At 39.1% G+C, this 15,036-nt stretch overlaps 1 protein-coding gene across 2 annotated transcripts; it reads left to right on the top strand.

Annotated features, from left to right (window-relative positions):
- The first annotated feature begins 104 nt into the window (after positions 1-104).
- Positions 105-13,697, top strand: ankrd52b (ankyrin repeat domain 52b). 2 transcript variants are annotated; one of them, XM_030420105.1, is made up of 28 exons: positions 105-268; positions 997-1,077; positions 1,361-1,439; positions 1,627-1,697; positions 1,821-2,021; positions 2,354-2,441; positions 3,538-3,680; positions 3,802-4,014; positions 4,146-4,224; positions 4,340-4,454; positions 4,880-4,962; positions 5,082-5,184; positions 5,706-5,774; positions 5,952-6,092; positions 6,219-6,269; positions 6,486-6,597; positions 6,713-6,784; positions 6,900-7,101; positions 7,344-7,431; positions 7,998-8,115; positions 8,265-8,484; positions 8,669-8,756; positions 8,867-8,950; positions 9,410-9,555; positions 9,819-9,901; positions 10,240-10,322; positions 10,952-11,043; positions 11,137-13,697. In XM_030420105.1, the coding sequence occupies exons 1-28, from the start codon at positions 242-244 to the stop codon at positions 11,310-11,312; spliced, it is 3,108 nt and encodes a 1,035-aa protein (XP_030275965.1). In that variant the 5' UTR covers positions 105-241; the 3' UTR covers positions 11,313-13,697. The 2 variants fall into 2 exon arrangements, with proteins under 2 accessions (XP_030275965.1, XP_030275966.1); XM_030420106.1 differs by having other exon boundaries at positions 10,952-11,039; positions 11,137-11,320.
- The last annotated feature ends 1,339 nt before the right edge of the window (positions 13,698-15,036 follow it).

The following is a 15,036-nucleotide window of genomic DNA, read 5'->3' as shown; positions in this document are numbered from 1 at the left end:
TTTAAGCAACGTTAACACAGTAAAGAACATTAATGCGAGACAAATTTGACACACGTTCACGTTGATGCCTCCAAATCACGTTTCTTTAACCACTCTCGCGATATTCTGGCAACTAACTACACATCACATATATCACAGCAGCTACTAAGCTGAGGCTAGGCTAACAAGCTGCCACAGAGTGACATGTAAATGTCAGATCTACACTCAGTCTCAATGAAGGAGCTTCCAGAGTGATTGGGACATGGAGTTAAGAAAACTCAAGGACCAGGTAGTGACTAAAGCCTTCCGTGTTGTCTTTAGATAACTAACAGTACTTCTCGCCGGCACTGCAAACAGCAGGCTAATTATGTTAGCGAGCAAAGTTTGCTTCAAAGCTAGTTAATGTTACAAATTCACTGCCGTGCAAAGCTAGACCGTGTTTCAGTTTGATGTTTGATGTTTGAGCTTTGTAATGCACTTAGACGCTAACATTGGGGTCATTGGGCTTTCTTGGTACATGACGTCCAAACCCTGACAATCAAGCAATCATCAATCTGTAAATGGATCCACATTTCTCTTCAGCATAGCTTTATTTGCTGACCGTTAGCAGTGGATGGCCAATATTGATGAGTCATGTCTAAATTTCCCAAGAGAAAACATCTTGACTTTCACAAAAAGTTTTGCATGATACTAATATAGCATACTTGTTTCGTCCAGTCAAAAACAAATGCCAATACAAGAAAAATGCTTTGAATTTTACGTCATTTCATTAACTTTAGTGCAGCAGATTGCATACACCAATTAATTCATTTCTATCAAACCAATCGAATCCTTGACATTACTGTAAATACACAGAGAAGTGACTTTTACTCCCCTTTTGGCACCTCAGCAAAGTAATGAATCTATTGATTAACTGTAAAGGTTTCAACAAGTTTTCTGATTAAACTGTTCAGTTGAAAATGCTTTAATGTAATTGTCATCATGTTCTTTATCTGTTTTGCATGTCAAATCTTTTAGTCTCCATTGGTCCAGGCTATATTCAGCCGCAACGCAGAGGAAGTGACATTTTTGTTGAACCATGAAGATGTCAATTCACTGGTAATATTATCACACATTAACTCTGAAAACATGCAGTTTTATGCAACTTGTGTTATCAAATGTCCATGCTTTGTAATCTGGGTCAAATGTTAAGATGTGTTTTGAGCTTGCAAAAACATTTAAGCTATGTATCTGCTGTTATTTACATTCCACGGCTTTCTTTCCACGCAGATTTTCTTAAATTCAGCCTCGTATGAGTTTTTGGTTACTGCCAGTTTGTCAAGCTGTTGTCAAAATGTGTGACAGTATACTTCGGTGTCTGATTTTTCTTTGTTTTGCTAAGGACCAAGAACAAAGCACACCACTTCATGCTGCTGCTTATTTGGGCGATGTCCACACTATGGACCTGCTTATCGCTTCAGGTAGAAAAACAACTTACCTCAATTAGAATATGTGAACTAGGACGCTTGTTATCAACTACGATACATATACTTGTATTTTCTTTTTTTCGTTTTTTTTTCTAGTTATTGATACGAGTCAAGTCCAGAAGAAAGAAAATAAGAAAATACAATAAGAAAAGTCTATCCTTGCTTTTGTTTCCTGTTACAGGCGCTAATGTCAACGCCAAGGACCAGGGTCTGCTGACTCCTTTGCATCGAGCTGCTGCCTCACAAAATCAAGTATGTTCCTGTTTCATAACACTGCGGGAGAAAGACTTTTCTAAGGATTTCACCACCAGATTGTAATGTTAGGGTTAGGGTTACCTAACTTCCCTCTTCTTTGGATTTTGTGCTTTTCCTCAGAGGGCTGTGGAGCTGCTACTAAAGCACGGAGCAGAGGTCAACACACGGGATAAGTTCTGGCACACACCTTTACACATGGCAGCTGCAAAGTGGGCTGCAGGTTGCGCTTTGGCTCTGATACCACATGTATGCAGCCTGGATGTTGCTGACAGATCCGGGAGAACACCACTGCATCATGCAGCGCACAGTGGCCATGGAGAGGTAAACTGTTAAGTCTTCAGTCTGTTTAATGGTAGTGTCTAAATGTTTAGGTTTGCCGGTTATCATTTCAGTATATAACACTGCTGCAAAGTAAATTTGCTTCAGGAAGGTGGTTAGTGACTGAGGGATATGGTTTTTGGAGGTTTGAGAAGCATTTGTCTCAAACTATGTAAATCTACTTTAATTCAAGACCTGCACCTCCGTATAACCAAAATATAACCAGAGCCCTGTTAAAACAAATGTTCAGGCATGTTGGTGAAACTGTGCTGATGATGCTATCGATTGGACTATAATTATTGACACTAGCTGACCCAGTTGTTGTGTTTCTGCAGATGGTGAATTTGCTCCTGAGCAAAGGTGCCAACCTGAGTGCCAAAGACAAAAAAGAAAGGCAGGCAATCCATTGGGCAGCATACCTTGGTAAGTGGTGTCATACAGCATATATTTTTACCCAGATTATAGATTTCTCTGTAAGACATACTAATATACATCAAGAAACAAGGAACTTGCAAACTAAAAAAACCCCAGACAAATACCAGAGAATTGAAAGAATAGACAAACACATGTATTAAAAAAAAAAAAAAAGAAACGACGCGCAGGTGGTCGAGTGGTTAGAGCGCATGCCATAAAACGCGCAGCCGACCCCGGTTCGATTCCGGCCGGAGGTCCTTTGCTGCATGTCACCTCCCCCTCTCTCTCCCATGTTTCCTCTCTGTCTACTGCTAATAAAGGTGTCTATGCCACAAAAAATCTTAAAAAAAACCTAAACACACAGATGTTGTTATTTGTGACAACAATATAAGATTGGCTTGGCTTATCAACTCAACCTCAGTCTATTTTAATTAAACGAAAAAAAGCATCATAACAAGGTAAAAATCTGCTGAATATCATATTAAATTGTTTTATACGCTAACTATGCTACAGTTTGCAACAGGCCTGCAGGAGAGATTGGTATGCTGTGATGTGCATCCACTCACATATGTATTTAGTAGTGATAGACCGATACATCGGCCGGCCGATATTATCGGCCGATTTTTGTGTTTTTTACGTGTATCGGCATCGGCCGATGTGGGCTGCTGCGTTCTCCGATCCGGCATTATTTACAGACAAGCGTCCACAGGCAGCTCCGTGTTGCCGGAGACGCTGCAAGAAATGGCAGAGCAGAAAACCAATCCAGTGTGGCAGCATTTCACAGAGCACTGTTCTACCTCACCTGTTTTTAATATTTGTCAAATATTGTTTACTTGTTCTTGTTCTACCTCACTCTTTTTTGATATCAATAAATGTTCCTTTTTTTAAAATTGAGACTCGTAACATTTGTTATCATCATTGTGTGATTTTTAGGATGTAAATTGAGGGAGCAAAAGTAGTATCGGCTCGAAAAATGGGCTCTAGAAAATCGGCAGTTCGTATCGGTCATCGGCTAAGGCTGATGGAGAAAAAAATCGGTATCGCCCCCAAAAAATCCTTATCGGTCGATCCCTAGTATTTAGTAACTGTGAATCTCTTCTTTCAGGACATGTGGAGGTCGTGAAGCTGCTGCTTTCTCACAGTGCTGATGTGATGTCCAAGGACAAACGAGGTTACACTCCGCTTCATGCTGCATCTGCCAGTGGACAGTTAGACGTGGTCAAATATCTGATGAGACTGATTGTGGAGGTAAAGTGTCTCATAGCCGCCATGTATTATATATTCTGTGTATTATGTGAAGTGCAATCTTGACCAGACGTGATTCATTTCCTACACATCAATTGAGAAGAACTCCTCTGTCTCCCCTCAGATTGATGAACCCAACGCTTTTGGGAACACGGCTCTCCACATGGCCTGTTACACAGGGCAGGACAGTGTGGCCACTGAGCTGGTAAACTGTGGCGCAAACATCAATCAAGCCAACCACCACGGTAGCACGCCGCTGCATCTGGCTGCCGCCTCCTCCAGCGGGGTGCTGTGTCTCGAGCTGCTCATCAACAATGGTGCTGACGTCAACGTGCAGGTAAAGAACTTATTTTTAATAAGTGGTTTTGTTGCTTGATTGTAGTGATTGATCAGAGGATCAAATATGCAGATTATGAGGATTTGTGCCATAATTTTAACTGAGCATGTGTAATGTTCTCTGTTTAACAGAATAAAGAAGGGAAGAGCCCTTTGCATATGGCTGCCATGCACGGGCGCTTTACAGGCTCGCAGATTATCATCCAAAATGGTAATGTAAATTACATAAAGTATTTACATTATCCACAGCAATTTCTTCCAAGTATGTCCTCCACTGAAACCTTTCCTCCTTTTCAAGTCATGTCTACTCCTTCTTCTGTACACAGGTGCAGAGATCGACTGTGTTGACATTTATGGAAACACTCCTCTTCATGTTGCTGCCAGATATGGTCAGGAGCTGCTCATCAGCACTCTGCTGACAAATGGTGCTGACAGGGCCAGGTAACCTGAGTTTGTGCACTCAAACTAATGGATGAGTCCATTATTCGAATCCAGCTGCAATGATACATGATGTTTCCTATCTGAATAGAATTGGGATTCACAATCTCATCCTGTCATGTCAGCAGTGATGCACAGAAAACTGAAAAAAATTTACTGTAGCCCTAACCAATTAAACCCTAATACACACACACACGCACAGACTCAGTTATGACATATTATCCGATGATATTCTACTTCACATCAACAAACAATATTTTCAGCTGCAAACTCACTGTCAATACTTCCATACCCAAACCAACAAATTCCCTTGTAGTAAAAAAGGTTTAAAAGCTTTAAAAACAGCTTGAGTTAATTTCCATTTTCATGCAAAAAACTGTTCTGTTTTCACACACTTAAGTAAATAATCCTTGTTATGATCTCTACAGACCAGGGATTCACGGGATGCTTCCACTACATTTGGCGGCGCTCTACGGATTTCCAGACTGTTGTCGAAAGTTTCTGTCTAATGGTGAGAATCTGTTGTAGGCTGTGCTCCACTATTTATAAATTAGTTAAACTGATCTAATTTATTGATTATAAAAAAGTTTCCTCCTAACAAAGAGCTTTTGTATGTTGTGTAACGTTTAGGCCAGTTTTACATCATGTCGTCTCAATCACCGCCAGTTGGGTTTGATATAAATGTTGTAGACGAACACGGGAGGACATGTCTGCATGCAGCTGCCTCTGGAGGGTGAGTTATCACACACACAGACACACATTGTTGAATATATTGCTGTATTCCTATTTTTTTTGACTACTTGTAAACATTTATAAACAATTTAATTGTTTGTTTGTCAACTGACAATTGTTGAAAATATTTAACTATTTTCCCACTATGTTTCCAGAGAGTATTATGAATTTATTTGTGTCTAAATGTTGTCACTATTTAAGGATATTTTTCAATTTACTGTGGAAATGATATTTCTACATATTTTCTGTTGGATTTTGGTCATCATCGCATCCATTAAATAAGTCAAATCTAGTTTTTCTGCTATTTAAAACTGTATTTTTGTTAGTATATTTTCAGAATGTATGGGTGATATGAGTCAGTTCCTATAAGTTTAGATATGCAGACACAAGCAATAATTGACACAGCATCAGTTTTCTTATTTAAACCTTTTGGAAGTATTTGGAAGGTTTTATTTGCCAGTTGTTTGCTTCAAGTGTGATGCCATCAATTGAAACACTGACTTTTTCTTTTTCTCACGACAGAAACATTGAATGTCTGAACCTGTTGTTGAGTAGTGAAGCTGAACTGGATGTCAAAGATAATTTGGGAAGGTAAACAGGGCTGAATTAACCTTGGGATTTTACAAGCTCATGCTTTATTTGCTCTTGCAGTGCAGATGCACATTTGCAAATTGGACACCAAGCTAGTGCTGAATAGTTGGAGCTTAGAGTTGAACTCTGCTCCTGTGTACACTTGATATCACAGGTGTCTCTTGTTGTACCTTGCAGATCTCCTTTGCACTATGCTGCCGCTAATGGGAACAGCCAATGCACAATCTCCCTGGTGAGAGCAGGCGCCGAGGTCAACGAGCCAGACCTGACAGGCTGCAGCCCTCTGCACTACGCTGCTGCTTCACACACCTTTTGTGGGTGAGTGAGCATTTACGGTCATTGTCGTGCTTTATACCTTTTAATCACAGGACAACATCCTGTGAACTTTTCTTTAATGAAAATCCCGACTTTGTGTTTAAAAGTGTCCTTTAAAAACTCTTTCAGAGGGGAAACAAACTCTGACTACAGTGAGGAGAGGGAACACGAAGCCTCATTGTAAGTCACATATTGTTCATCATGAAGTAGACAGAGAAGTAGAAACTTTTATCTTTATACATTAGATGGGATCTACTGTGCAGGACTCACAGTAAGTTTGTCTGTAATTAGAGTTATGGTTGAAATATGTGTTGAGATGGATTTCTTTGATGACTTTTTGTTACTTGAAGAATAATACCCAGACACTTTTTCTTATTATATGCTCTGTGTGTTCAGGTGTTTAGATTTCTTGCTCGACAACGGGGCAAACCCCACTCTGAAGAACAGTAAGGGTTACAGTGCCGTCCACTATGCAGCAGCTTATGGGAACAAACAGCACCTGGAACTGGTCAGTGGTTTCTTTTCATTTAGAGGCTTTGATTTTGACATATAATATTCTTGTCTTTAGATTGCAGGCTGCATCCAGATGAAGTTTTCTGTTTTTTCCTCTCTCACTATTCCAGCTCCTTGAAATTTCATTCAACTGTCTAGAAGAGGTTGAAAGTAATATTCCAGTCAGTCCTTTGCACTTAGCTGTGAGTAGCAAATGAATACAATATGTGAATATACTGAAACAAATATGACTTAAATGTAGACCACATGTTTACATGCCTTTTGACTCAACTGTTATTATGCGTTCTGACACTACAGGCGTACTATGGTCACTGTGAGGCGCTGCGTCTGCTGTCTGAGACATTAGTGAGTCTGGATGTGCGCGACATTGATGGCAGAACTGCCCTCTACCTGGCTGCTCAGAGAGGTTTTGCCTCATGTGTGGAAGTGCTGCTGAAACATGAAGCCTCCTACACACTGAAGGAGCACAAGCACAAGTGGACGGCTCTCCATGCTGCAGGTGTGTTTGTGTGTCTGTGTGTGTCTGTGTCTGTGTTGGATGTTCAAGGATAGGATACAATCATACAGTATACATTCAATTTTAGAGTTGTGTTGATACGAGAATAATCTAGAATGTTTATGGTTCCGGAACTTTAAATTTTAGTAGGATGTTAGAACTTAATCAACTATGCAATTAACCCTTTCTGAAACTGATACCTTTTTTAATTAATAATTTCCTTTTACTCTCTTTACTCTGTGCAGCTGCTGAGGGCCAAATGGACTGTCTGCTTTTACTGGTCAACAGGGAACAAAGTGCTGACATCATCGACAGTCCAGATACACAGGGACAGTGAGTCACTGAAATTCTTATACTCTCATCTGTTGTTAATGATTGATTAGGCAAACACCTAAAGTAAAACTTATGACATGACAGAATGTAAAACATACAGTTTATTCACATCAAGATGGGAACATATTAGAAACCTTTACTTGCACAAGACTTTCAGGCATTTTCTGGCTAAAGCGGTGACAAAAGTAATACTGATACTATTATTTGTGTGTCACCTTGTGTGTTACTACAGTAACACAAAAAGCAACTTAAGTAACAGGTCAGAGATACATTAATAATAAACTGTTGATATTGATATTGTCTTTCATACGTACTATAATACTGCTGATAAGAGAAGGTTCCTGTTGGAGTGAGAGAGTAAAATATTGCCAGCTGATCTAAAAGCTAGATGTAATGTGATTATAAATGGTAATGTGATTATTTGATCTAATTCACTTACTTGTCCGTTTCTGAAATCTGCTGATGTATAATGTAGTCAGGTGACTGTACTTTTTGAGAAGTCTGACATGATCAGAAATGTATCCTCGCTGCAGTCAATTCCTGTTTTTGTTGTTTGTTGTTTACAGGACGGCTCTCATGCTTGCAGCTCTGGGCCGTCACACGGACTGTGTCCACATCCTGTTAGAGAAAGGAGCGAATGCTGACGCTGCAGACAAAAAGGGCTTCACTGCTTTACACAGAGCTGTAAGTTTATTTGATGTGTACATAACTCATCACTTTATTATTTTTTGAGTGCACTTAATTATGTCATGGGTACGTTCCTTTTCAAGACCCAGGATGTTCCAGATGTATTGTTTCCCTCTCACATCATGTGTTGTGTGCTCCTCCTGCAGGCCATGTTGGGCAGTGAGGACTGTGTATCTGCTCTGTTGGAACATGGAGCCTCTGCTCTGTGTAGAGACTCTCAGGGAAGAACCCCGCTGCACCTCACAGCATCCCTCGGCCACACGGAGCTACTCCGAACTCTGCTTATAGCTGCTATGAAAGCTGATCCGCTGGACTCCATATTGGACTACAGAGGCTGCACGCCCACACACTGGGCTGCCTACCATGGTAAGACATGACATCAGGAATCAATGTCAAATTTAGCCATTTACAAAAAGAAATGAGTTCAGTGCTGAATAAAGCAAACATATCTATGAATACAGATGAAACACGTGTGACTAGAACTTATCAATGGCATAATTTTAGCCAAAGATTTCAGTACTAATCATTTGTCTGTTTCCTGTGTCTGTAGGACACGAAGGGTGTTTACACATTTTACTTGAAAACAAACTTTTTAGCAACCAGGAGGGAAATCACTTCACCCCATTGCACTGTGCTCTGTGAGTACCATAAAAAAATGTAAATCCTCCTCATACAGTACATATGTTTAATAGATATTTATAACATTATGTCTAATATGGACCTTCAAAATTGTGTTCCTTCTACTCAGTGTTAATGGACATGATGTTGCTGCTGAACTTCTAGTGAAGACTGTTGGCCCTCAAGTTGTTAATGTTAGTGATGCCAAAGGAAGGTGAGTTCTGCTCAGACCTGAGTTATGATAACAATGTATTCCATGTGCAGTGCAAGTATGGATCAGTCTATGAGTGTTGTAAAGGTAGAATTTTTAAGATTAAATAAAGTTGGACATCAGTTTACAAGCAATGATTGTGAATATGCAATTCCATAATTCTTATAACGGCTCAAAAGGATTATTGACATCCATTTGGTCCTGGATTTCCCTCAAAGTCGTTTTTATTCAAATGTTTGTTAAGAAAATGTTGTGATATTTATATTTTAGTCTAACTTACCGATTACTCTGATGTAGAATCTTGTCGTACCTTTAAGAATTACAAAAGTTTAAGAAACCTACAACGTGATGTTTTGCATGTATTAAAATCTGTTTCCTTATATAACTCGCAGAAACTGAACCGTATTTTCATAGTCAAGTAGCCCATCCTGTATGGTCACATGTATGTTTGTGTGTGTGCAGGACCCCGCTGCATGCAGCTGCTCATTCAGGAAGTGTTGCTGGGGTCCAGCTGGTCCTGGCCCAGGGAGCAGAAGTCAATGCTGTAGACCATAGTGGATGCTCTGCTCTGATGGTGGCTGCTGACTGTGGACAGACGATGGCTGTTGGTATGTCACTGAAATTCTTGTGGTCAGATCGAGACCAGCTAAACCTCATGCGTTTGTATCTTTATAACAAAACATATTGATTATTGCATCAGTTTTGACCCACACAGTCCTCATGAATGGTTGCCTTTTAATACACTGTTTAAATCTGTTCTCATGTTGTAGTGATTTAAAGTTGGTCCACATGAAAACACCTGCTAAATATTTAAAATATAAAGACTTGTCAGTTCGATGTGAAAAATGTTCCCTTATTTTCTGCATTTCAGAGTTCTTGCTGCACAAAGCGAAGCCAGACCTGACCCTGGTGGATGTCAATAATAACACTGCCCTTCACTTAGCCTGCAGCAAGGTCACATACACACACACAAATGCATGTACTGTAGGCATGCAGTGGCACAATAACTTTTGCATGCCTGTACCTGCCAAAATATGATCAAATCCCCGTTGATGGTGTTAAAAATTTAATCAGACACATTGTTCTATCTGTCATATCATACCCTATTATTAATTATGTTTGTAATATAATATTATTCAACTGTGTAGAATTTACTAAATTACATTTAAACAAACATTTGAATTACATTTTCAGCTACAACTTATCATATTGATGATTTATGACATGTCTAGGCAGTTTGTTGGTTTTGCTTAAGCACATTATCACTAAGTACTGTGTATTTTATCTTGCAGGGTCATGAGATGTGTGCCCTATTGATCCTGGGAGAGATCAACGACTCCTCCCTCATAAATGCAACAAACAGCGCTCTCCAAATGTGAGTTGTCTTAAAGCACTTCCATCAACCTTCATGCATAATAACACACACAGCTCTCCAACTTTGATATCATTACACGTCCAATGTAGTATTTGGAATAAAGTGTGGATGCATCATATATAATGGCCTGACACAGGGAAATATATAATTGGTATTGGTGTAATTGTAGCCGATAAATGAAGCCAATCTTATGGAGCAAAATTTCTTTCAGTGACTTAACAAGTGTAGCATTTACAAACTCTGGCGTGGCAGGTAGCTGTTTGCACATTTAGAGTTCGTTTGCAATCCACCGATAATTACTGAGAAGAAGGACGACAAGCTGTAGAGCCACCCAGAGTAGACTAGAGAGCCAAACATGTTGTTGGTGTGAACATTTTTTATAGTTTCGGAGGAAGACTACATGATTGTGTTTCAATAGATGTTCTGAAGGGTTCTGAGAGGAGTGAAAAAGTCTACAAGTTTAACATCAAATCTTATTAGAGCTATGGAAAATTAAATTATACATTTTTGCTCATGGCATCTCATGTAATTATTGTTTTTCATTATGGAATAGTAATGGTATGTTTGGTCCTTTAACAAGTTATTATTGGTTGGAAGAAATCTTTTCTGTGTTTCTCTCTCTCTTCCAGGCCCCTTCACATTGCAGCAAGGAAAGGCCTGGCGACTGTAGTGCAGGTGTTACTGAGCAGAGGAGCAGCAGTCATGGCTGTAGATGAGGAAGGTAAGCAGGAATAATGATATTAAAGCAGCCTGGGATTTCCTGCCAAAAAAAATGACACAGTGGGTTCATTTTTTCCTTGCTGACCATCTGCAGGCCACACGCCGGCTCTGGCCTGTGCTCCAAACAAGAACGTAGCAGACTGTCTGGCCCTCATCCTCTCCACCATGAAGCCTTTCCCTCCCAGAGAGGCCAGCAATGGGAAAGCCTCCCACTTCAACCCCATCCTGAAGAACTGTGGCATTGCTGGTAGTAACCTGTGTCATGCCTAAATCAGGGTCTCCACAGGCTCCATGGGGTCTTTGACAGAGTGAAATTTCACCCCAGTGTCGCCCAAAGTCTCCACACACATCCACACACACGTGCCAGACTCTAGGAACATGTGTGGTCATGCAAAGCTCCCTCTCACGTGTGTCATATGCAGCTGCATGTACACTTTGTTCTCATGCACCAGTAGCGTTGATTGCTTCTCTAAAATCTAGTCTTACGCAACACTAATATTAGCAGACCTCTTAGAATATATTCTAAGTTCACTTTAGCACCTATATATTGTTTTAATAATGTACTAACCTTTAGAAATGAATGGAAGTTTTAACATGAGCACACTACACATGCCTCTCCACTTGAACCTCGTCAGCTTAATTTCTTAACTCTTTAACCACCAAAGCCTGAAATCTCTGTCTTCTTCCTCAGCTGATACAAGTGCAGGAATACTTGGATGATTGTGTGTGTAATTACGTACGGGTGTGTGAGTGTCAGAATTATTTTGCATATCAGATATTGCTTCTTATTATACGTGTTCTTGAATATCTAACAGGTCCTTTTATGCAATTTATAAGACTCTATTTTCTTATCCTGCCCAGAGTGTAGCAGACACTACATTAATATTATCCAAATATTATCATGATTTACAGAAGTTACATTTCAGTTTAGTGAAGTCACAAGCATGTGTATAGTAGTAATGGTATAGTTTAAACAGTCTAGTGTATATATAGTTCTTAAAATGAAGTTAACGTTCTAGTTATTTTGTCTTGAAAATCCCACATTATTGAGGAGTAACCTCAGGTATACTGTACTGTCGATGCAATAAAAGCACATTTTGAGCTGGGTGTTACATAAAACAACAGTTTTAACACACAGGGAAAAAAAATTCTTTCAGGCTTTGAGCATAAAAGTCTTGCGTCCTCAGTAAATGTTGCATTTCTCTACATCTGCAACTCAAGATTCTTTTAACTCTTGGTTAATCAGTTGACTCTTTTTTTTACATTAATGGTTAAAGGTGCAATATATAAGAATTGACCTCCTGTTGAATTCATACTCCACATGTATAGGGGGCAGCATATCGCCAAAGTAACCACTAGCTCAGTTAGCTGTGCAGCGAGCAGTCAGGACTAGGAGCTCTACATCGCTGGCACAGGAGCTTTTGACCGTGATGGTTAGCATGCTGACTTCAGTAGATATCTTTGCAACACAGTACATAGACCTCAAAACTGTTTTCATGTTCTGTTGACAATTTATTTAATGTTTTCAACCCAGCTTCTTTCATATTGCACCTTAAGGTGCTTATAGCATGTTCTGAGAGCCCAAGGTGACATATTTAAATTGATTGTTTTTTCTAAACAGGTCTCCGAAAGTCTAAAATCCAAGGATGTTTAATTTACAACTGGCAAATTCCTCACATTTAAGAGGACATTTCACTTGAATACGTAGCTTGATGGTCAGTTCATTTTAAGTTGATCAACTAATCAGTTGATACAGCACTTCATATCAACGTATCTGTGACTCTTATGTTTTCAGTGTAGAGTTAAATGAAGTGAAACCGCTTGCATCTAATTAATTAATCACCATTAATCATCTCTCTGAACACTATAAACTGAATGCATTGTGTTTTTTAACATGTTTTTCTGCTAAGAGAAAATGTCTCCTGTTGCCACGTTTCCTTCATTATTGTCCAGTTTTTTTTCTGACATTTAATAAATACATTTAAAGTAAAACTTATGCATATTTTGCGATTATACCAACAGAAATATGTGGCATTATTATACGTTTTTATAGCGACAGTTCTTCCACTCGAATGAGCACAATACACCTGTACTGGTACAAAGCTGTCACTGCCTCTCTCTCTTTAAAGATCAAGTTTTTATAAATGGAAGTGTGCGTTAAATGTTTATCTTTTTGTAATTTGAAAGCTCTGCACACACACAGACTTTGATTATAACCCCTTTTCCTAATAGTCTCCCCCCTACCAATACCTGCTGTACTCTTAAAATGGCTTTAAACGATTTGCACTCTGACTTGAAAGTTTACATTTTACAGTAGGGTATCCTTCTTCTGTTTATGCAATTTGAAAGTGCATTTTACAAATAGAGTTTTGAAGTAATTATAGAAACCAGTTCAGTTGGAGCATGCCCTTCCTAGTTGTACTTGGATGACAGAAAGTGGTTTGACATTTCTAAACACAAGTTGCAGTGAAAGGTTCTGAATCATGTTTGTAGAGATTTTTCTGTTTCAGCCTTTCATGTGAACAAACGGTGTGTCTTCTGTACATCCTGCTGAGACTTCAGGATGTAACTCCTAACTTGAATACTCTGTGTGGTTTAGTTGTGGATGGCATTCATATGAGAGAAAATAAATAAAGTCGCTACCATCTGAGGGGTTTTTGCAGCATTTTCTTTCATTTCTCATTTGAGTTCCACGATGAACACAATTCATTGACGCGTAAGTTAACAACAATTATTGTCCCTGTTCTGTTTACTTTCTGTCATAAAATGTGATATTTCCTGATATCAATATTACATTATAATCATTTAAATCAAGCACCAGAAAATGAGTTTCTTGTCCTTCCTCTCCTCCTCCTGTCCACTCTGAGCTGACCACCCTGCAGCCTCCTCATCCTCACTGCTGCGCTTTTGCTGCTTTTTGCCCCGGAAGCGTTGCTTCTTTTTCTTGTTGTTCTTTTTGATGGAAAGCTCCTGAAAACAATAAAGAAAGTGAATATTTATTTCTCATCTGAAGGCTGATTCTGAAACAAGCTTTTAGAATCCAGAGAGCCATTATTCCAAAGGGACATTTTTATGTGGAGCAACTTGGATGTTACCAATAATGAGAAGCTCTAGCTCCTCCTGCTTTGTTAGCATTCATCATCAGAACATGTTCTCTCCCCAGCCACAGCTTCTCCTTATTCTCCCTCTCAGACAGCTCCTTATTGAACTTCTCCTCTGGAGCATTGCACTTGTTGATGCTCTGGTCCGGTTCAGGCTGTTTGCAGTCAAGTGGCGATAAAATGATGAGATGCTCCTCTGTGTGAGCCGTAAGTTCAGCTCCAGTGCTGCTGATCGCTTTGAAAAGAGATAAAAAACCATTTTCAATGCCAAACAAAGTATGTTCTGCTAAACCTAACAATATAAAATCACATACTGCAAGCATAAGCATTTAAGGTTATCTATTAAAATGAAATGTCTCAATAAGGTGATGAAAAACAGTTCAAATTCAAGTTACTTAAAGATGCTACATCTGCAGAAGTGGAAAGTGTCATTATATTCATACATTCACAAGCTGACTTCACATTTACTGCAGCATTTGTAGCAAAATTATAGATACGCCTCTCAGCTTTTGATGTTAAGTGAAGGATTTGATCGACCGCTCCAATATTTTAATTTATTTTTGGTTCATTTTGGCCCGGTTTTTGACAACATATACAATATCTATAAAAACAATATATCAAACTTTGTCAAAGATTAAATTATAAAGTGGATTTCCATTTCCATTGTCGACTGAAATGATAGATGATAGTCTCCTCAACTTTAAACAAAGACTGGAATATTATGTCTGATATTTGAAACATATTATGAGATATTCTTTTAAATTTATAGCGGTGTATTCTGTAACACTTAACTCCCTCTTGATGCATCTCTAGATGTTTATGGATACAGAATGTCCTATTTCTCAAATGAGGCTCAGGGGTTTCTCTACGACTCTTCTTCGTGTAGTTCCTGT

This window comes from Sparus aurata, chromosome 6 (genome assembly GCF_900880675.1).
Source record: "Sparus aurata chromosome 6, fSpaAur1.1, whole genome shotgun sequence".
Lineage (NCBI taxonomy): Eukaryota > Metazoa > Chordata > Actinopteri > Spariformes > Sparidae > Sparus > Sparus aurata.
The sequence above is the reverse complement of the archived record's forward strand: the minus strand, read 5'-3'. Positions and strand labels throughout refer to the sequence as shown.

Excerpts from the sequence above, each read along its gene's own strand:
- ankrd52b (XM_030420105.1), top strand. The coding sequence starts at position 242 with ATGGAGTTAAGAAAACTCAAGGACCAG. Across the intron at positions 3,681-3,801 it reads TGATGAGACTGATTGTGGAG|ATTGATGAACCCAACGCTTT; the intron begins GTAAAGTGTCTC and ends GTCTCCCCTCAG. Across the intron at positions 5,775-5,951 it reads GTCAAAGATAATTTGGGAAG|ATCTCCTTTGCACTATGCTG; the intron begins GTAAACAGGGCT and ends TGTACCTTGCAG.